Here is a 23,484-nt window from a genome sequence, read left to right as displayed (position 1 = left end):
CATGTGTCGCATGGCGGACCAGACGCTCTTCTCCATAGTGGAGTGGGCTCGCAGCTGCATCTTCTTCAAGGAGCTGCGGGTGAGTGCGCCGAGTCAAACGCAAAACACCCCACAGCCCGCCGTTTCAGGTCACGTTCACACGACGGCGTTTCCAGTGAAAACGCATCGTTTTGAAAATGACGTCCGTTTACATGGAAACGGCCGAAACATTGAAAACGACATAGTTTGGCCTCGTGTTTTTTTTTCTTAATTATTTTTTTTTTTTTTACTTTTCTTGCTCTTTCTTTTTTTTCTTTTCTTTAATTACATTTTTCAAATTTTCAAATTTCTTTTTTTATTATTTATTTATTTATTCTTTACACCTCAGTTAAACATTTCCATGTCACCAAGTTCTCGGAGAATCGGTGATCATAATAGGATGTGCGTGGCCACATGTTGGCGCTGTTCATATTTTTGGTAGCGACGCCACACGCGCATGCAGCAGAGACCAATACGCAATAAACGACAGAGTTGGATTGTTTTTACGGTGACTGTCAAAATAAAACTACCAATGTCCCGGGAGACTATGAAGTGGGGGTCATGACACCATGTTTGTTATTGTCCATCTACTGAGCATGTGCACAACAACTGTTACGTCCGTGGTGCGTATGCATAGTGGCAGCGTTTTCCCCGTTCCCATGGAAACTGTGTGGGAGCCAGTGTTGCCACAGTTACCTAGGGAAAGTAATCTGATTACTGAATACTAGTTACCCCTTTAAAAAGTAACTTTGTCACTTTACTGAGTTAGATTGCGAGTTACTTTTTTTTAGTTACTTTCAGCAGCTGATGACAACAACCCCAATCGTCTCAACATGAAAATGAAAAAACTCTGATCACTGCCTCCTGCACCACGTTTCTATTTTAACCTTTGACCTTCATTCTTTGTTGTATTTATTTTTTTACTATTACTGGTATTTATTTACCCGGTGATGTAGTTGTTGTCTGTTGTTGCATTATTTATCTATCTATTTATTTGCACTGCCTGCTCTACCCCTGGGGACAAATTAAGGCTTTCATTGATTGATTGATTGATTGATTGATTGATTGATTGAAAAAAGGGGGCGGGGCTTCCTGCCAATATAACATTTTGCTCAGGAAAATTACAAAAATAGTGTAACATCTCTGTTCTTGTAGCAATGACAAGGTTTAATGATTATGTTTGTATGTTCCAATTCTTTTGTGTCACCTGAACGCACCATCAGAGCGAGTCGGCCTGTGATTGGCTGAGAGTGGAGAAGGGGGCGGGTCAAGTGAGCGTGTGGAAACTGCCTTTGTATGTGTGTGTGTGTTGTGTGGGTGTGTGTGTGTGTGTCCGTTTGGAGTGGAATGAAGGTTCTGTTTAATAATAAAACGGCTTCACAGACCAGAAACTCGTCCTGCTGGACGCTGCAATAGTAACGCACAGTGACTTGAATAAGTAACTTTAATCTGATTACTAGTGTGGAAATAGTAACGCGTTGGATTACTTGTTACTGAAAAAAGTTGTCATCTGAGAGTAACACGTTGGCGGCATCACTGGTGGGAGCGTTTTAATAAAGTGGCGTTTTCAGTGTTGTCATGTAGACACTAGAGACGTTTTCCGTTTTCACTTGAAAATGTTTGTTCGTAAACGTAGAATTCCTCCGTTAAGGCTACAGGAGAGATTCATGTTAAGAACCAGCAGCAGGAAATATACAGGGTCAGAACTTTTAATTGAATTTTTTTAGTACCAAGAAGTGCAAGATAAAACTATTGATTATCTTATTAAAAGACACATTGTTTTTTTTTAATTGAATTCATTTCAATGGTCAAATCATTCAATTGGCACATCAACTGGTATTTAAACCCCAAGTTCAAACCAACAGAGACCATATATATATTTATAAATCATAATATAAGGCCCACGGGACCAAAACGGCTCAGCAAGAGGCTCCAGTCCAACAAAACACCAAGCAAACTGTCCAAATCTCCAAGTAGATGTGAGGCGACGCGCTGCATGTGGGGAATTGCCACATATTCGCCTCTGACTTGCACGTTGAGCTTTGTATGGCTCCACGTATGTCATGAAAAGCTTCAGGAAGCTTGATTGTAGCGCGGAGGAAAGCGTGTGCAGCGTGAGCGCTGGGGGGAGATGAGGTTGAAGCTAAGCGCCCCCCCCACCCCCCACACACACACACAGTCCACACATATTTCCTGTGAAATGACACATTCTCAGATTTATGACATTTTTGCGGCCGTCCGAGTTCTCTTATGTTGGAGGGAATTACTGCAGAAGAACCTGATTTCATCCACGTTGCTGGATCGACACGGGAAACAGCAACTGATGGGAAATTGCTCAGAGACGTTACGGGAGGAAACCAGCGGATTTTGTTCATTGAGCGTTGAATTATGATCAACGAAATGAAACTTTACACAAACACAATCATTGCAGATGAAATTATCACAATAAAAGTCGAATATTTGTCACGTCTTGAAATTTATGAAACTTCAAACCGCACTGTGTATTTATATAATAATGTTTCACTTCAAGACTTTAAAAGTTAAATACAATTTCTTATCAAATAGTCTGATTAACATATCAGAACTAACCATTTGTACCTTAATAATTTAAGTAAATTATCTCTGGATTTCTGTCAAAGATTGTTTACACACTTTAAATCACATGAGTTCTAATATTTATTGTGGTTAGATTGTTCTATATATGACACTGGGTAAATGTTTGATCAGAGAAATATCGTATCATCTATTACTTGAATGAGCAAAATACATTTTTATAAGTAGAGTACACATATTGCATCCGTCAAGTTCTCGGTAAGGTGGAGATACTTTTACAAAGGAAAATACTGCATTTCATCCTGGAAGTTATTTACTATTTAATTACTAGTTTGGAAGAAGGAGAAATGAGCTGAGACGTTTCTGTGTTTGTCGTGGTTCCTGCCATATTTCCCGACTTTACAAGAGTTTAAATTTGAAAACTTTTTCTTAACTTTGACAAAAATCCGCCAACCGTAAAGATTTTCTTATTAAAAGTTAAAGAAAATTGTATAGACTAATTACAAGTGTTGATAGTTGAAAAACTCTTTAAAGTCAAGATTCATGTGACATTCATAAAGGTTTTTGAGAACTGATCAATTCTCTGACACGATCTTCAGCTGTCGTGTTCTAGAACTCTGACACATTCAAGAACTTTGATAGTTTTTAGAAGTCTGATCCATTCTGGAACTGATATATTTTAAATCTCTCTGACACAATCTATACCTGTTGTATTCTAGAACGCCGACATATTCGAGAACGTTGATCCATTCTAAAATCCTCTTATTTCAACATTCTGACACATTCGAGGACTCAAACATTCTAGAACTCTGACATGTTCTAAAACTCTGAAAGATTTTAGAACCCTGAAACATTCTCTGACAGTCTACAGGTGACATATTCTAGAACTTCAACGCATTCTGAAACTGACACGTTCTGCAATTCTGCCAGGTTCTAGAACTGTGATACATTCGAGTACTTTGACAAACTCTGTATCTCCATCGCATCCTAGAACCATGACACACACTAAGATTCTCTAACTTTAAAACGGAGACATTCTAGATCGTCAACCCATTCTAGAACCATGACACACTCTAAGATTCTCTAACTTTGAGAACTATGACACATTCCAGGACTCTGAAACGTTCTAGATCTCGGACATAATCTACTGTAGAGCTTGCACAGATGTCAGGAATCTAGAAGCGTCTCAGAGCTTAAACACTCTATGTTCCTCCGGTTCTCTCTGACTTTCATGAGTTTGGAAGAAACTTGGGACTTTTCAAAAATGTCCACTTTTCTGACAAAGGTTCTTAGATTTTCATTTAAAGATCAAGCATGTGACCTGACTTCAGCATGCAGTTCTAGAAGTCAATTAAAAAGTGTATAACGTTAACGGTTTGTACAAGGACAGCTTTTCTTAGTCTTCCTTCTTTTCTTTTTATATTTTTTTTATTTTTATTTTTTCTGAATTCTGATATTACTAAAAATATCTGCTTACATAACGTCGCTGCGATGAAGCAGAGTCATAAAGGAGAAGCAGCGGCGGCGGATTGTTTTGGGCTCCTGGGCCGTTTAGGAAAGAACAAATATGTACGAATGCATTCAGATGGGAGGGAGCTGACTCGCACGCCCACGGCTCGGCTCAGGATTCACAGAAAATGGGCTCCGAGCCCACGTTAAGGAGGAGAAACTGCAGCTGGCAGCCGATTATTATGGTTTGTTTTTGAAAATGCTCCTGCAAGAAAGTCACGGGAAACGGCGATCCTGCAGGAGAAAAAGAGCCACTTGTGAAGCTTTGCTGAAACTCCCGTCGCACCATGTTGTGACGATGCTTCCGAACGCTGCAGAAAACGGGATGTTTGGGGTTTTCTGCCGTGCTCTTGGTCATGGAGGCTGTTGCTCAACGTGTCGTCAGAGACAGTTCAGCATAACCTTTCATGTAGCAGCGATCCAAAAAAAAAAAAAAAAAAAGTTGGTCTAATGAGGAGTAGTGTGGTGGAATACTTTCAGCCTTGTGAGAGTAATTATTCCAGGTGGGTGTTCTCTGTGTTTAGTCTGCGTGCTGATCAGACCACACACACACACACACACACACACACACACACACACACACACACACACACGCGCACGCACACGCACACGGTTGAGAATATTGATGATTGCACATACATCAGCGTCTCCGTCCGTCTTCTCCAGGGCTGATTGTCTTTATGAATTGTGCCACAAACACAGTGCGGGTTGATTTAGCCGCGCGCCAGTGGAACTGAAATCAATACCTCTGTTGTGGCTAACCGCACGGCCCCCCGCCATCGCCGCCGCCGCCGCCGCCACCACTGACAATATGGCTGATCGCTGCTGAAAATGGAGGATTGTAATTTTCTCCTGACAAATCAGACCACTGACAGCAACAATAGAGGAAACGCCGTCCGCCAGCAGCAGCGATGTGTCTGATGTGTCTGATGTGTCAGTGAGCGACCGTCAAAACGATCCGACTCGTTAAATCTGCCTGACGACGACACAAAAGGCCGATCCGGGCTTGTTGGGATTCTTGCCTGATTCCCTGATGTGTTTTCATCTGAATATTTATGGAGTCAAAACATGTTTTTTTGTTGTTGTTGCTTTTTTATGATTCCAAATCACCTGCTGATGATTTCTCATAGGGCGATACTGGGCCTCCTGCATAGTGAGTACGACAGACAGACAGACAGACAAACAAAAAACAACAACAACAAAAATTTTAATGATCATTTTAAAAAGCACTGGAAGTGAAATAAAACTAGACAAAAGAAACAAAACAGAAAGAAACCAACTAAAAAGAACGCCAGTAAATGTCTGATGTAAAGACAAACTGGCAAACTGGTATACAAAAATACCAGAGGTAAAATAAAACTAGACGCACCAAAAAACGAAAACCAAACACAAAACAGAAGCAAAACAACCCTAGATACAACAAACTACAACAAAGAAATGCAACAAAAGGAAAACAAAACAAAAGAAATGGCACTAAAACAAACAAAGTAAACAAGCACACCAACAAAAACGAAAAGTAAAACAAAGCTTGATACAGCAAAAACCAAAAAAACCCCGAAACAAATAGAAAAGAAAGAAACTAAATAGAAAACCAACATATATTGGACGTAAAGACAAACAAAAAACAGCAATAACAACATAAAGTAAAACTACCATTTCAAAAACCGCCTGAAGTGAAATAAAACTAGATGCAAAAAAAGAAACACAACAAAAACAAACAAACTGAAAAGAACACCAATAAATTAAAGTCAAACAAACAAACAAAAGGCAAACTGGTATACCAACAAAATACCATCGATAAAACTAGACACACCAAAATACAAAACACAAAACAGAGCTAAAACAACTCTTAAACTAGATACAACTAAAACAAAAGCCTGAAGCAAAAAAAGAACTGGTTACAAACAAGAAATAACAAGAACAAGTAATTAGCAAACAAAAGCGAGGAAACAACACTAAAACAAACAAAGTAAACTAATACACAAACAAAAACCAGAAGTAATACAAAGCTCATAACTGCAAAGACAAAAAAGCAAACAAAAAGAAAGACTGAAAAGAAAAGCAACATATATGAGATGTAAAGACAAACAAACGACCATAAAAAACTAGAAACAAAGGAAACAAATTAAAAAGAAAAATAGAGTAAACAAACACCAGAGTTACAAGAAAGAAGGATTTTCTTATTGAGGTGACTTCAGGGAAAGTGGACTGGTGAAGGAAACAAGTAAAACAAAGCAAATAACTAAAACTAAACAATACAAAACAATTACGGAATTATAAACAAACAAACACCCTGAGTAACTTCTTCTTGTTTTTATAAGCTACAGCCTGAAAGCGTTTTGTTCTTGTTTTTTATTGAACACCTCAGTTTCATCATGGGCGTCTTTTGATTTTCATTTCACTTTAATATAGAACTCAACTCTACTCTGTGATTACAATTCCTTAAAACAAACTGTAAATATCAATGAATCCATATCCTAAAAAAACAAAACAAAACAACTGCAGCAAAAGAACAGGATGCCTGTCCGAGTCACTTCGGTCTTTTTCCTTTTTTTTCTCCACCGTCTCCGGGAACAAAGATCACATTGTGGTGACGATGAGATTTGTTGCATCTTCTCACAGCAACACAACCTGTTATCCTGACGCCACCTGTGTTTGGATACTGAAACGTTTCTGTGTGTTACTGACGCAGGAGGGAAGCACAGAGGCTGCTCGTCTGTCCTTATCTACCAACTGATACACGCACAGTATAGGGTCGGTCGCTCAACACCAGACTCTCATACGCTGGACGGGAGGGATTTTTACTGGGTTTCTTCCTGGAAAAAATATTTACTTTTGTGGTATTCCTGCATTCAAACACTTAGAAAAAGATACATTAAAGGGTTAATGCCATCCAGCTTTTCAACACTTTCACATGTTGCTCCAAAAATTTACCAAAGTTTCCAGCTTCTCCTTGATTTTCCTCCATTTGAATATTGGATCATAGGAGCTACATTCAGAATCTGCTGTGTCTGTGTGAGCTGGACTGGCTCCGCCCACACACGCCCATCTTGGGAATAGGAGGAAGTACTTCCTCTCGTGGTGCCATGTGCCAGAGCAGAGCTGCCTAATTGTGGGAGGAGTCAAAGGGAGGAGCCTACCTTGATTGGGATTGGCTAAACCCCCGATGACACTATATAGGGTTTGATTTCTGATTGGCTGGTTGGAGCAACACACTTTTTAAAACCTGAAACAAGCCAGGGAGAGAGAGGACAGACTTTCTTTACGTCATTCCAGGTATGGAGACGATTAGTTCTGTTAGAAAAACCATTAAAAAGTGAATTTTGCACAATATGACCCCTTTAAATCTCTAATCAACCTATCATTTGTTTTAGCCGCAACGATAACCGCGTTCACATGGACAAAACGTAATCTGACGATTAACTGATCCGCCTGGTTAAATTGATAAAAACTGTGATGAAATTGGATGATTAGGGATTGATTCAACTGGCTGGTTAATATTTGATCGCTTTATTCAGTAAAAAACCGGCGATGAATCACAACAACCGGACAATTAACAGAACAGGTCGTTTACTTTTTCCAACAAGTTTAGGTCCAGTTTACGCAACATTTTTAAGTGAAAATGTAAAAGTTTTCCTGCGTTGTGGGACTTTGTTTACACGACAGCGGTGCTCGGAGTCACTGAAAAACACAACTTTTATTAAAACGGCGCAGAAGGTGGAAGTTTTCAAAAACGCTCTGACTTCCTGGAAACGAGGGAAGACGCATATTTTCTTTGGCCTGGCATGCAACTTACAGTTTTTTCCACATTTTCAGCGTTTTTCCATTTAAACCGACATCGTTTGTCAAGACGTTGCTGTGTAAGTGTGACATTTTTCTCGAACCAAAGCGATGCGTTTTCTCGTGATAGATAATCGCTGAGTCTCGCGTCACGTGAAAAGTGCTGTTTTTTTAAAGTAACCCTCCAAAATCTATGCGATCTTCTTGTAGCGAGACGAATTCTGTAGTAAATACTTGGAATCATAGGAACCTTTTTACATTTTGATGGTTGGAATGACTGTTGGAACATTAGAATATTTACAATGGAGCAATACTGGAACCTGAAAGTCCACTACAACCTGTATTAGATGTGAAACCATCAGAACTTATTTCTTTAGTGCCCCAAGGAAGAAATTTTAGTATGAAACAGTCCTTTTTAGTTCTATCATATCAGTTATGCCCAATTTATTTTGAAAGAATTACCCAATATCAGATGATAGGAAAGCAAATGTCACGAGAATTAAACTTTATTTGAAAGTATATTCAACATGACAATACTGCGGCTGAATTCTCTCCAAAACGGTGAAATTCATTTTCAGAGATGAGAAAAATGCTTTCACATGAGTTCAGTGATGGAGTGTGAAGATTTAAAATGTAGCCTTTATATGTGTTTGTTTTTTTTTTTTTTTAAATCTGAGACATTGTTGGGCTCCATTGTGGCTCTTTGTGTCTCTGTGGAGGCTGAGAACACTCAACGTTTCAGAAAACGACTGTGTCACACCGACACTTTGTCCTTTAAATAGTGCGAGTGATGAGCCTCACTACTGATTAAGAAGCACGGTTGCTTTAAGGTTATGCACGGAGGACTGCGTGTCTTTTGTTCGTCAATAAAAGCCCTTTGGTCAAGGCTGGAGGAGGATCGTAGTTATGTAAATCTCAGTGTGCGGCGCGCAGTCACTCAGAACATCATTCATTTCTGAAGTTTCCTCATCATGCGGCAGAAAAAACAAGCAACTCCTGATTTAGTGAAACTGCTGCTGCGCTTATGCCGTTTGCACAATTCAGTTTATATTCATCCATCCATCCATCCATCCATCCATCCACCCATCCTTCCATTGATCCCTATATAGATCTATCGTTCATTTACCATCCATCTGTCCGTTAATCCTTTAATCTGTCCATCCATCCATCCATCCATCCTTCCATCCACTGATCTCTATATTGACCCATCCATCCATCCATCCATCCATCCATCCATCCATCCATCCATCCATCCATCCATCCATCCATCCATCCATCCAATTACCATCCATCATTCATTCATCAATCCAGCCACTGACCTCTATATTTATGTCATTCATTTATCATCATCATCATCAATCATCATCATCATCATCATCATCATCATCATCATCATCATCATCATCATCATCATCATCATCATTCAGTCATCCATTCATCCATATAATTACAATCCATTATCCATCCAGTGACTTCTAAATGTATCTCTCATTCATTTATTATCATCCCTCCGTCGATCCATCCATCCACCCATTGACCTCATATCATTAATTTATTCTTACCTATCCAATCCATCCCTCCCTCCCTCCATCCATCCATCCATCCATCCATCCATCCATCCATCCATCCATCCATCCATCCATCCATCCATCCATCCATCCATCTGAATCTATAATAGCAATATTAATCCAGCAGGACTTTCTCAGTGATTTTATTCTCTGACAAAACAACATGTCCCCCCTTTCACTCGCTCAGTCACCTCTTGAGTATCAGTCAAAATAAAATAGTGATCAAAAAGGGAAAAAAGAAATCGCGGATGAAAGTGAAAGGAATGGATTTAACCAGTGAAGTCGGCGCTGTGAGAATGTAAACAGTTGTCATAATGTCCACATCTTCCCTCGGAGAAAAGAGGAAGACTCTCTTTTCATTGGAGCGGCTCGCCGCGTCCATTAGATTGCCGGATAGGAAGGCGTAGGCCGACCCTGGCAGCTCACCAAGCTGTGAGAAAAGGCAACACCTGGAGTTTTCCTACCCCCCCCCCCCCCCCCCCCCCCCCAACACCACCACCACCACCCCACCCCACCCCACCCTCCTACACTTCTCTTCTTCAAGCACCGACGGGCTCTCCCCCTCCTCCGGGCCTCCTTTCAAAAACATCTGATGCATTTCTGTTGACAGTCGGACCACTTTCATATGTACAGTGGACGGCCAACACGGACAGTGAGAACAAAGCTCTGCATATTTTGCCAAGAAAGCCTCCCGCTGAAAGAGCCGTTTCCCCGGGCTGGGTAATTACATTCCACGCAGACGATAACGGGGGAATGTCGGCGCTCCGCCGCAGCTCCGCTCGCTGTTTGCCTACATTGTTATTAAATTGTTGGCAGAATGGAAGCTATTGATTGCTGCGGTTCCCCCGCCGCCGGATTTCGTGGTTGTCTTGCGTTTGACCTTCCTTTCACGCGTGGAACACGGAGGATTTCTCCCAACAAAACACCATCTGATGTGGAAGCGCCGGCGTGTTGGAGGCAGGCCGTAGCTCGTGAGAGAAATTTAGTGAAACATTGTTCTAAAATGGCAGACCGGGCTGCAGTTTGTTTTGCTTAGAAACACTTTAATTTGGAATTCAAGCTGTGAATCGGCCGAATGCAAACTGTTCCCAGTGAATGTGTCACTGTTGCATGTTCTGTCTTTTCTTTTTTTTTGGGGGGGGGGGGGGGACATGGAGCTCAGGTGAGGTTGTCAGTTTTTCTGTAGTTTTGAGTTTGAAGCTTCCGAAATCATTCTGACCACCGGGTGGCGTGAAACTCGCTGTTTACCTAAACCTAACGTTGACGTCAAACCTGGAGAAAAAGCCCAGTGAGGCGCCTTCCATTGCATCCAGGTGGGTTTAAAACATATGGTAGAATAGCCATCTCCCAATCCGGAGGTTGCAGGTTTGACTCCCTATCTATCCACATGTCAACGTGTCCTTGAGCAAGACACTGAACCCCACAGTGCTCCCAATGGATGGATGAGGCTCTGCCTCCATCGGCGTGTGAATGGGTGAATTTAACAATGTTTAGTGCAAAGTATTGTGCAAGTTCCCCTTTTTGGTTTTCACAAGTATGTTTACATCATAATTCTCTGCATTTACACATAAACGAAGCTACGATTGAAAAACCCAATTCGTGACATCGTGTTTTTTTTTTTTTTTTTTCTTCCACGGATTCTGATTGGCAACCATGGCTTCATGCTTCTGGTGACACTGCCCCCTACGGGTTTGGCATGCTCACTGTAGCTCTAAACCCAACATGAAGGAAAATCAGCAGCTCGTTCCTTTGATCCGTTCAACCTTCTCCTCCCTCACTGGTTCCCTCAGCTGCACATCTCGTCAAAGTCAGATCTCAGCAAGTCGTCATTACTGCTGTTATTTCAATGCGAGCGCGTTGCGTGAGCAATACCTACAGTTGCTCACTGGGCAGGCCCGTCAAGGTGCCAAGGTGATATCGAGCGACGCTGGTTTGATAACTGAGAAAATCTTCCTGAAGATTGGATCTAAGATAAGAGCTTCAAACCACACAGAAGTGCTTCTGCTAATCTGGAATGTAGAATCATCTCCAACACAAACACAAGATCAGGAACAAAGTGATTTCTGATTTATGCATCAATTTTCTCTTCATGTTAAATATGTGAAATGCGTCGTGACAACCTGCTGGGCGGGGCACGGTCTGTTTGCGTGAGCGTGCAATTTGTGAATCACGATTTTGCAAACAGAGACCTGCAGTCTCTTTCTGTATTTATACTCATTAAGCGAGTCGCCAGGATACTTCGACCAGACAGCGGGAGGAGTCAGGAAGCCAATAGCGATGGTACGAAATGGTTCTTTTAGTAGTATACGAACCCCTGCAGACTGGAACTGGGTTTAAAATGCTCCAGTCACTGTTGAATTTGTCCTTTTGTCTACTTCGAACATGTCAAAGTTCAGTTCCTGCCCTCCGACTAACATGTACGCTAAGGCCAGTTGTGAAGTCCAGGAGATACGTCGGAAATACCCGCTTCCAAATCTCCCATAATGCACCACTCTGCAGGGCCTGTGAGCCAGATTGCTTATTTTATTTCGCCTATAGGATGACGAAGCCCTGACCTGCCGACTCTGCCTCTGATTGACTAATCACTCGCTGATTTGATTGGTTAAAGTTGACGTGGCGGCTGGCGAGCCAATCAGAGGCAGAGTGGGAGGAGTCACGAGGACGCAAACATTGATAAGCGATGAATTACAACAAACTGACGCGACAAGCAAATACGACGGACGGGTTTTCACTGAATAGAGCTTCTTTGGTCCGTCTGACGGAGGAACTCTTCACACTGCGGCTCTGAATGTCGACTGCAAAGCATTTTTAGTTTTAGTTTCATACTTTTGCCTTCTGACGCTGCCACCGCACACAAACACTGAGCATTCTTCTCCTTCTTCTTCTTCCTCTTCTTCTTCACTGAGCCATCCTCTGCTGGACACGGCTGGATGCTCACAAAGAAAAACACAGAGTTTACTGCAAAGCACGAGCGGGTGCATAAACATGGTAGTAACTTTGTGTTTCACCTGATCTGATTTGATGTCTTTGTTGCCAGCGTCACTACGGCTCAGACTGTTTGACCGATAAGTAACAACACAAGTCTCAGCAGAGTGAAATGTCGCAGTTTTCTGTGGGAGCGAGTGACAAAATCAGTCAGATGGACATAATAGACACATTATATGCTCACTTAATTCTGTGTGTCTTAAAGGTACAGTGGCTATATAATATTTAAGTAATGTGTCTTATTTCGCCCCGTTTTGACTCGAATCCCTTGGACTGAATGCAAAGAGACAGTTAGGGAGACTCAACGCACCCCCTTGTGGTACAAAGTGGTTGTCTAGTTATTTTTGTCTACCTCTTGTTAGTTTTGCCACACAGTACATTTAAATACGACATTTCACACACATTGTAGGAGTCCTTTAAAATATACAGGAGCTGAACTAGTGTATATTTTCACTTAAAAAAAAACCCATAGTATTGATCGTATGCTCTTCCTTTATGCATCCCATAGCTGAAACTAATCTTCTCATCTTCTGTCTAAAGCTCCCTACTATCTTCAGACAAATCTCTTCCGATAGTCTGTTGAGCCTTTGGACAAATACCATGGAGTACTTGTAATTTGACCCCAGCCTCACTGTCATGCAACCTGCCTTTGTGCTTGAAGCAGATGATCTTAAAAAGAAATTTACCAAAAAACAACTGTATGACAGAGTCATTTTGACATGTAGTTACTCTCTGGTCACATTTATACACAAAATACTGTAATGTTTTATGTGTTACACAAAATTTAAACAAATAGGGCCACTGTTCATATAGATGCATTACTAATATCATCAACTTCCTCAACATGAAATTATATAATTTGATAATAAAGGCATGTTGATAAGAATAAAATGATAAAAAAAAGATAACAAGGTGTATTTTCATATTTTTGTATAAATGAGCAGTGCGGTATTCAGCAGTATTTTGTGTGATTTGTTTTTCGATCTGGCATCAGAAAGTAAGAAATGTGATGGAAGTAACAGTTTACATAAATACTGTAATTTAGGATTTGGACACCCCCCCTAATTTACGACGTATTTGCCACTTTTTTCCTCATACACACAAATACGTACACTATTGATTAAATAAATAAATAAATAAATAAATAAATAAATAAATAAATAAATAAATAAATAAATAAATAAATAAATAAATAAACTAATTAATTAATTAATTGATAAATTAATTAATTGATAAATTAATAAATTAATAAATTAATAAATTAATAAATTAAATAAAATAAATAAAATAGTGAGAAATAATTAGAATAATTACAGGGCAAATGGGACATAAGTGAATAAAAAAGTAGAAATTTTCATCTAAAATACTGTAAAAAAACAACAACACAACAACTGCATTGTCTAATAATAATCAAAATACAAATAAATTGGGAAGTAAAAAACATTTCTCTTAGAAATGAAAATTGAATGGACTTTTTTGAAATTTGAGTTCACAATGTTTACGCTTCTCGTCCCACCATATATTTTCTATAACGTTTCACCTAATTCATGTTGGACCCCAGCCGGACCTGAAGCTTGTCTGATTTACTGTTCTGATGATATAATCGAGTACGTTTAAAGCTCTGTAACCGTGTCGTAGTCTTACATTTTCATTGTTTTAAAGAAGAAAACATATTTGCGCTTCACAATGAAGCAGATGTGCAGCGGTTCAGAAGGAGCACTTTTATCGTTTCATACTTCACTTTTATGTCGCCTTTATCTGCCGTTATCACGTCCTCATGCACATCCCCCTCACAAGCCGAGTGTGGTAATTCTTCCTCTCCTGCTTGCATACGGACACATTCACTCAGCTGACGTTTCATTTAATAAACCCTGGCTCTTCTCTGTAAAACATGACACTTGACAGGTATATAACCCCATATATCAGCCTCGGCTCAGACGTGGAGCGCAGAAACACTGCAGATCCATATGGGGGCTAAAATGAAGCTCAACTGTCTGAGGATAGCTTTTTTTTTTTTTTCTTTTCTTTTCATATTTTCTTTTGGCCGCAGCTGAGTGAGAGGAAGCGCAGGAGGTCGCTGAGACCTCTTGCTTCCTTCACCCCTTCCTTTATCGCCGCGCGCCCGGAACCCCCCCCCCCCCCCCCCCCCCCCCCCCCCCCACCACCACCCCCCTGCGCCGGGCCACGTAAGAGTGTGTGGCCCAACAGATTGGACCCTCTTCCATCGGGACTGATATATAGTTTCATCGAGGTGGACTGTAATTCTGTCAGCTCCGTGTCAGATGAATGTGTGTCTGGGCCTATTAGCAGCTGCGGCTGCAGAATTACTGACCCGGGTGTCCTTCACTTCACAGACAATATTGCAGCAGAGGGGAGGAGGAGGAGGAGGAGGAGGAGGAGGAGGAGGACGGGCTTAATCTGCACACACCCATCCCCCCAGAGCAGAGCACACGTGGGTGGGAAAGGTGGTGGTGGTGGTGGTGGGGGGGGGGGGGATCAGGGAGAGGTGAACAGGTTGCAGAGGTCTCAGGCGACGCTCGTAAATACATCAAAACAGGACAAACATGAACACAAACCGTACAGACTGGGTCAATCTGGGGTTGTTGTTTTTTTTTTTTTTGCTGTTTTTTTTTTTTTAAACCATATATATTTATTTGCGAGCAATCTGGAGCCTGACACACATAAATAAATACGTCCATGCTTCATTATAAGAGACTGAAAATGCTCCAAATATTAGTGTGAACCTCAGTGCACTTTTACTGTGTTTTATCTCTCCGTCGCCGTTCACCTCGTCTCAGTCCTCGTAGAAAATATTAACTGCCGTTGTACCGTAAATACAATTTACATTTTTTTTTAAATGATCATTCTCATTTATCTCCTTTCATTCCAGACATGTCAAACATACACGTGTAGAAACATACAAATAATTAATGGTTTGAATTCTTTCTATCTATCTATCTATCTATCTATCTATCTATCTATCTATCTATCTATCTATCTATCTATCTATCTATCTATCTATCTATCTATCTATCTATCTATCTATCCACACACACACATCTAACCTACAACAAAGGAAATATGTTTCTTTTGTGAGAAGCTTCTGCATGCAGCTCACAACATTGCAGTTTTCAGCAGAGAGATTTAGGAGTGTTTAAATTGTACTTTTGTGTGTTTACATGAGGCCGATCAGCAGGAAACCGTATCGCCTCCATGCTCGCTCCATGAAGTGATTTAATGGAGCGCTGAGCCCCAACAAGCACAAAAAATGTGGACTTGGACGTGGCGGCGGAGGAAGTTTAGCAGAGCTATTGGAGCCTTACAGCAAATAAATCAAATTATAGTCAAGAGATTCTGGGAGATGATAACTCAAAATCTGATTTACAACAAAGAAAATATCTTGTAATGTGTCAGCTGAACAAAGGCTTATATTCTTTTTTTTTTTTTTTAATTTTAGCCCAAAGTACTTGAGATTTTTGACTGATTTGATTCACAAAAACCTTCTTTTACCAAGTCTGAAGAGACGCGATTGAAATCTGTTTAAAATAAATCTGTTTAAAATAAATCTGTTTAGAAGCAATGAAAGAAAAATAAAATACAGTATATACAGCAGTGGTGTCAGGTTTCATCCTGAGTGGGCCGGACTGGTAAAATAGTGCCACAATAACCTTTGAATTTAAACTTTAAAAGTTTTTATTTGTTGTGGGGCAGAGTGTGTGATGAAAACGTTGATATTTTCCACAAAAAAACCCCCAAAAAACTCTTAATGAAACCTTCTTGTGCAAATTACAGTGAAATATCCAGAAAACTTCTCCTAAAGCTGTTGCATTATGGGTGTTCCTCTGGGTACTCCGCTCTGGGGTCTAATAATAAACAAATAAGCAAGTTCTGGGAAATGGAACTTTTCAAAAGCGCTCCGACTCCGTCTCTTCATAGAAATGACAGGGAAGGCCGGCCTATTGAAAACGCTCCGTCTCCGTGGAAACAGGGTAAATGCAACTTTTCTTAAACGCTGCTACTGGTTATTCACACCACGGCCATAGTAAATGGCTCTTCTGCACATGCTCAGTAGGCGAACAATGTTTTCCTCCAGAGTGTCATGACTCCAGATTCTCCTGGGACTTGGTAGTTTTATTTTGACAGTCACCGTAATAACAATCCAACTTGTCCGCTAGAATGTCCGTGTTCTCCTATTGTTAATGTTAAGAGCATTTTGTTCTCTGCTGCATGTGTGTGTGGCTTCTTTACAAAAACAACCAACAGCACCAACTAGTGGCCTGGCATGCTAACTACATCATTTTTCAACAATTCTGCGTTTTCACGCGGATCCATACACAAAAAAAAAAAGAAAAAAAAAAGAACAGCTTACCATATATCTATAAACTTTATTGACATTATAACTTCGGAACTTATTTCTTTTTGTTGTTTTGATTGTCCCCCCCCCCCCCCCCCGCCCCAAAAAAAAGAAAAAATGCTGACCCCTGACCCGAACCTTTGGAAATGATAACTGTGAAAGGAAATACGTCGAACTGTTGAGAATGTTGGCATTGCAGGCTTCAGCTGGAAGACTGGCTATTTTCTGCCTTCTTATTGTTAATTGTAAATCTCTCTCTCTCTCCCCTCCCCCTCCTCCTCCCCCTGGTGGGCGTTTCCTGAAGGTGGGAGATCAAATGAAGCTGCTCCACAACTGCTGGTCTGAACTTCTGGTCCTGGATCACATTTTCAGACAAGTGCAGCACGGAAAGGAAGACAGCATCCTGCTGGTGACCGGCCAGGAGGTGAGTTACTCCCTCGCACACACTTCCCATCGGCACGCCGCCCGCCTCGCTCGCCCGCCTCGCTCACTCCGTTCATCGGCTCCTTTCCAAAGCCTCCAGAAACAGGAACGCCGGAACCCAAACTAGCTGTCATATTTGATTTCATGTTCCACACACACACACACACACACACACACACACACACACACACACACACACACACAGGATCTACTTTAGTGTCTGTCTTAACTTTGAAACCTTCGTCTACATGTTGCAGACTTCGGACGACGCTTACTCGGCAAAAAAAAATTCATAAAAAACAAAACAAAACAACTTTGTGAAAACGGCTCCCGAGGTGGAACTTTAAAAAAAAAAAATGCTCCGTGGAAACGAGGACGAAAATTGCAACACCCTGAAAAACCTGCTACTGCACATGCACGCCGCGACCGTGGTAAATAGTTGTCCACAATTTAAGTGAAATAATTTTCGCTGTTTTGTTTTAGAAAAGTTTCACGTTTGTACAACAGCGTTTTGAAAACGATGTCCATTTTCATGCCTAGGCCACTAGTTGGTGCTGTTTTTTTTGAGAGACAGAGTCAGAGCATTTTCAAAAAGTTGCGTTGTCGTGGAAACGGGGCACCACCTAGGGGAAGTATATACTTTATTTTGGAGGAAAAACTTGATTATCAAATTGTTATTGTGGCGACTGTCAACTATAAAACTACATATCCCAGGAGAATCTGGACTGGAGGGAACACTGTTCTTATTGTCCATCTACTGAGCATGTGCAGAACTACTAGTTACTACAGCCGTGGTGCTCATGCACAGTCGCAGCGTTTCAGAAAAGTTGTGATTTTCTTCCGTTTCCATGGCGACTTAGTTCAGTGGCTCAGACTGTAAACAAACCCCTAAAACACGATGAAAGTTTTCCGTTTTTACTTCAACATGTCGTTTAAACGTTGCACTAGTGTGCATTTTTATACATACAAACTTTTAGTAGTTCAGATCCAAAAGGACGTAATATTGAAAGAAAAGCTTTTCTACCTTCTCACGTGGAAGCTAAAAGTTGTAATGTTCTCCATATCAGACTGTAAAGTCTCTACCTCGCATTGTTAAGTGCTTTGTGATGATTGTGTTTTAATCGGTGCTATATTAACATAATCAGAATTAATTGAAAGGACCTATTAAACTCAAGTACGAAGATTTCTTAGAAGAATTTCTTGATGATAAAAACCTCTCTTGTCACAAATGCATTCATGAATTTTAATTCATTATTTGACCTGTGGCTCTCTCAGAATTAATCTGTAGAAATCGTAGCCATCAGTGCGAATGTTTCTGTTCAGAGGCGACTCACAGTGAAACCTCACTCATGTTAAAGCTCTGCCTTTAATTCACGTTTGATTTATTGGTCACAATCTCACCAGACAACATCAACATTAAAACTGTTTGAATAAACTTCTGAAATACTATATTTACATTACTATAATAATAGTGTTTACTACTATATAAATACTCCAATTGGACAATGCAGCTTAAAGATTTTATTTTTTATTATTAATTTTTTCATGACGTTCCTGCAGCTTTCACTTTGGGTAAAATATGGCGGGACAGTACATTTCTATCAATTAAAGATGTTTTATTAAGATAATTTAAGATTTATTGTGCCTCCATTAACTACACAGTATATGAGGGTCTAGATTTGGAAATATTTACATAGCTCAGTATTGGTATTGTCTTTAAAATATACATTATCTTTTTTAATATCCAAATTTAGTAAGCTGATAAAAAAAAAAAAAAATCTGTTAAACTTGTTTATCAGACGTTTGTTTTGTACTATATCAGAAAGTGATCGCTAATTAATAAATATATATATATATATATATATATATATATATATATATATGTGTGTGTTTGTTTTTTTAAGATCCAGAACAAACAACAGTGGGCCAAACAGTGAACCTTGAGGAACTCCACAAGTTAGCTTCAGTTATGTTTTGAAAACCTGAAATTACAGAATACAAGACAGTGAGTAGGTTTAGTACCAATCAACCAGTCAGCAAGCAAACAGGTCAAAATAAGTAACTAGTGAATGAATGAATGATTTACCTTGATGAAATCTTGATATATAAATTACACGATATTATATAAAAATGGATATTAATTATAACTGTAATTATTCACTTCTCAGAAGTTCAATTTATTTCTTATGCTTCCACGTATGAACTCAATTCTGATATATTTATTGGAAAACGACACGATGAACAAAACAAACAGAAGAAAATAAGATTCTGCAGACCCTTAAAATTTAAAAATAAACAAAGAAAAAAACTAAAAATAATAATTTAAATAATATTTTTATTAGAAAATATAACCCTCGAAATATAAAACAAATCTATGTACTTCCTCGCCCACACACTTTTTCCTCTTCAAGCCTATCTCTGACGGCTCGTATTGTTTCTATTGTTGATTATGTCACATTCATGCGTCTATAAACGGACGACGGAAACACAGAAAATGCTCATGGAGAGTTTCTTCTCCCGGCATGGCGGAGCCACGCGGGGATTCAGCGGCTGTCTGTGGTTGCAGGTGGAGCTGTCGTCCATCCTGTCCCAGGCCGAGGTGACCCTGTCGGGTCTGATGCAGCGGGGTCAGGAGCTGGCGGCGAGGCTGCGGGCGCTGCAGGTGGACCGCAGAGAGATCGCCTGTCTCAAATTCCTCCTCCTGTTCAACCCAAGTGAGTCGCTTCTTCACCTGCAGTCACATCGAATGAGTTCACTTTAGGGATCTCTCCTTTATTTTCTACTGTAATAAACAATACGCGCGCAGCGCACATACTGTAAAAGCTCCGCTATTTAAAACAATATTACGCGACACGATATGCAGGATAAGTGACAAAGACGAAAGGTTAACTCAAACTCACCACTGAAAGGAAACTTTAACAGCAGAATGTCACTGATGGAGCCTCAACAGCAGCAGGAAGCAAAACACACAGCGACTTCTCATTTGGACCTCAAACACAAAGACACTGACTCCTGCTGCCAGCCACCAAAACCTCCACTGAAGAAGAATAATAACGCTGCACAGAGAGAACCAACCAATCAGAGCTCGGATCTCAAACACCAGACAGGCAATAATCATGCATCAAACATGAGACGTCATAATAAAACGTTACGTCGGTTGTTGTGGTTCAGAGCGAAGGCATCAGGGATTTGGTCTCGTTTTTTAAAATTTATTCTTTTGCAAAAAGCGCTCCATGTTTCATTACTATTAGTAAGTTACGCAGGCACCAAGAAAAATGCGCTGGTAATAACAGGAAGTTGTAAGTTCAATGGTTAATGCATGGTTAATGCAGATTATAACAGGTATTTATTAATTAACCAGGCAACAAATTATAATCTTCACACATTAGAAAGATCTGAATGAACCACATTAAAAAAACACTTCTTGTTATGGGGTTGCTTCGGGTATCCCCGGCGCCGCCTGTGGCTGATGTGCAGAATCCTGCGCCGCCCTGACGGGGGTCACGACCTTTCTTCCATGGACGAACGTCCAACACTGAGCAACAGTTTTAGACTAAATGACTAAAGATGTTGCAACGCGGAGGCGACCAGTTTTTTTTTATTTCTCATCATTTAAAGTTACTCTACCAGAAATAATTATTTAACATATACTTCACAGAGAACGCATCACTTCTGTAACAGAGAACAAACACATTTCCAACCTGCAGTTGTCCAAATCGATCACACCACCACCAGTTTTGGTTTTGCTGACTGACGTCCTCTTGGGGAAATCCTGCCGCAAGGGTTTCTGGGATATCAAAGATGGCGCCGCGGCAGCGCAAGCCAAAACATCAACATTTCACCGATTGAGCCCGACAAAACAAAAGCCAAATTCTTTTCAAAGAAAAAGTCTAACGCCTAATGCTCTGTGTACTTCATTTATTTATTGTGCGTTTAGAGTAACATGTACTATCTGGAAAGTACCATATAAAACTCAATATTGATCGATAATGACGTTTGTTAAGAGGTTAGATTGAATCCCTGATGGAATAATGCAGCTTATTTCCACCTCAAGTCCATTTATTTATTGGAGAGCTTCAGTCTTTTCCCTTTAAGTTGTGCTTAATTTGCGAGATCGCGCATTTGTGGGATGAGCAGCAGAGCTGAGCAGCTTGTTTGGGGGGATAAGACGATCGAAGTCCGAAGGAGTAAATGAAATATCGGCAGTTATTAATGAACCTCAGGCGAAAACTCACATCAAAACGTACGAGCAGAGATCAGTCAGCTGATCAGCGGCCAATCAAATGATTGACTGCCACCTATTGGAAGTCCCAAGAAGACGAGAGTCATCAGCAAAGAAAAAGATATTTGGTGAAGACGGCCAAGCGCCACAGGTTTTACATACAAATGTGGCGCCAGTTAAAAACAAAACAAAACAAACTACGAACATTTAAAAAGGAAACAAACAGACTCCCGCTGCCTTGGTGCTATTTATCGGTGAATTTATACGTTTATTGTCTTCTGCCAAATGAAATTCCATCGTTTTTTGTTTTTTTTTTGTGATAGATTTTCTTTACAAGCCGACGCGAGGCGGAAACATTTCACATGCGTCGTCCTTTCGTCTAAATTTTTGTGTGAGAGCAGTGAATCCTTGACGATGTGTTCTGAGTGAGTTTTCAGTTGAGAAGAGAAAAAAAATATATAAAAATCAATGGCTGTGCCGCATGGTTATACCGATGCTGCCTTTTCTCCAAATGTGAATAGCAACACTGACGTCTTAATGAAAAACGAAAGATGTTACAATTGCCGATAATCTGCGGGAGCTTTTTTTATCACCGAGACTCCAAGTGTTTTCCTAACTGGCCTTTTTTCTCTCCGATAAACTCACTTAATTAAATTTCTGGGGTTGACAAAAGCCAACATTAACAAAGACATCCTCCTCCATTGTCCACTAATGGCATTCAAAAGCATCGTAATGGATGGGTCTATCGTTTGATAGCCGGCCCCCCGACATTCATGTAGCGGCTTGTTGCAGATGGAGAGAGCACAGATTGCCCAGATTCCCAGAAGTGTTTGCTGTTTAGCGCTGGCGAGGCGAGCGAACAAAGAGCTTTTGAGGCGGGAGAGCACTTGTCTTAGGCGGAAAATATTTGCTGTCTGCCAGCGGCTCCTTTTGCTCGCGCTCTTGCTCTCCCTCGTCTCCGGAGTCAGGTTTGTCGGGGGTAATTTAATTGCCCTTAAGCAGCTTGAAAAGATGATTCAGAGCATCGATTCAAAAACGGATAATTACTGTGTGAATGGATTCTGCAAGATGGGCTCAGCTGATGCTGAATGCCGGTCGGCCGCAGGGCTCAGCCATTGTCTCACCTGCGCGCGCACACACACACACACATACACACACACACACACACACACACACATCATCTAATACAGACGGTATAGATCCGCTGCTCCGTATACGAAGCATTTAGAATTGGCGACAAACACATTTAAAGTCCTCGTGATCTTTTAAAGCGCTTTACATTGTTAGCGACATTCACCCATTCGCACACACACACACATTCACACACCGATAGCAGTTTGGGGTTCAGTGTCTTGCTCAAGGACACTTCGACACGTGGACAGGTGGAGATGGGGAATTGAACCCACCGAAGTAAAGAAGCCGAGTCGGTACTTATGAAGTCTTCCATCTAAAAAGTGAGCTTTAATTTGAAGGACTCTTCCCGTTGTGCCTCTTCCCGCCGTGCAGACGTGAAGCTGCTGGAGAACCAGGTGTTCGTGGAGGGCGTCCAGGAGCAGGTGAACGGCGCCCTGCTGGAGTACACGCTGGCCACCTACCCACAGTTCCAGGACAAGTTCAGCCAGCTGGTGGTGCGGCTGCCGGAGCTGCGCTCGCTCAGCATGCAGGCCGAGGACTACCTGTGCTACATGCACCTGAGCGGCGAGGTGCCCTGCAACAACCTGCTCATCGAGATGCTGCACGCCAAGCGGGCGTGCGTGTGATGGGGCGATGGGGGAGGGGCCTGGAAGGCGCCCCGCCGCCCGCCGTGTGTTGTCTGTGTAGGTGAGACTGCGTGGCGTGGAGAGAGGAGTGTGATGGAGGACGGACGGGGGTCACGAAGTGAGGAAGGGGGGGGGGGGGGATGTTTCTTTAGGGTTTGGAAGAATAAAACTCCGTCTGTATCCGAGGTAGTTTTTGAGATTTTTGAATGTTGACATTTTTTCGTACCCTGCAGAGCTACATTGATGTGACCTTTATAAACTGGATTTTCTACCCTGTTTCAAAATGAACCAGCCTGTAGAGTTACAGTTACA

The 23,484-nt window shown here is 41.1% G+C and overlaps 1 protein-coding gene across 1 annotated transcript in view; it reads left to right on the top strand.

The window, feature by feature from the left end:
- LOC308112523 (nuclear receptor subfamily 5 group A member 2-like) overlaps nucleotides 1-23,172 on the top strand; it is a gene marked incomplete at both ends in the record, with an annotated part of 28,728 nt that extends 5,556 nt beyond the window's left edge. The window contains 4 exons of the mRNA XM_080468106.1: nucleotides 1-79; nucleotides 17,072-17,191; nucleotides 19,757-19,904; nucleotides 22,919-23,172. The exon at nucleotides 1-79 is cut by the window's left edge and continues 577 nt beyond it. Coding sequence (XP_080324232.1) covers nucleotides 1-79; nucleotides 17,072-17,191; nucleotides 19,757-19,904; nucleotides 22,919-23,172 — 601 coding nt within the window. The remainder of the gene's footprint in view (nucleotides 80-17,071; nucleotides 17,192-19,756; nucleotides 19,905-22,918) is intronic.
- Nucleotides 23,173-23,484: the final 312 nt, after the last annotated feature.

This window comes from Lipophrys pholis (assembly GCF_963383615.2).
Source record: "Lipophrys pholis genome assembly, chromosome: 7".
Classification (NCBI taxonomy): domain Eukaryota; kingdom Metazoa; phylum Chordata; class Actinopteri; order Blenniiformes; family Blenniidae; genus Lipophrys; species Lipophrys pholis.
The sequence above is the reverse complement of the archived record's forward strand: the minus strand, read 5'-3'. Positions and strand labels throughout refer to the sequence as shown.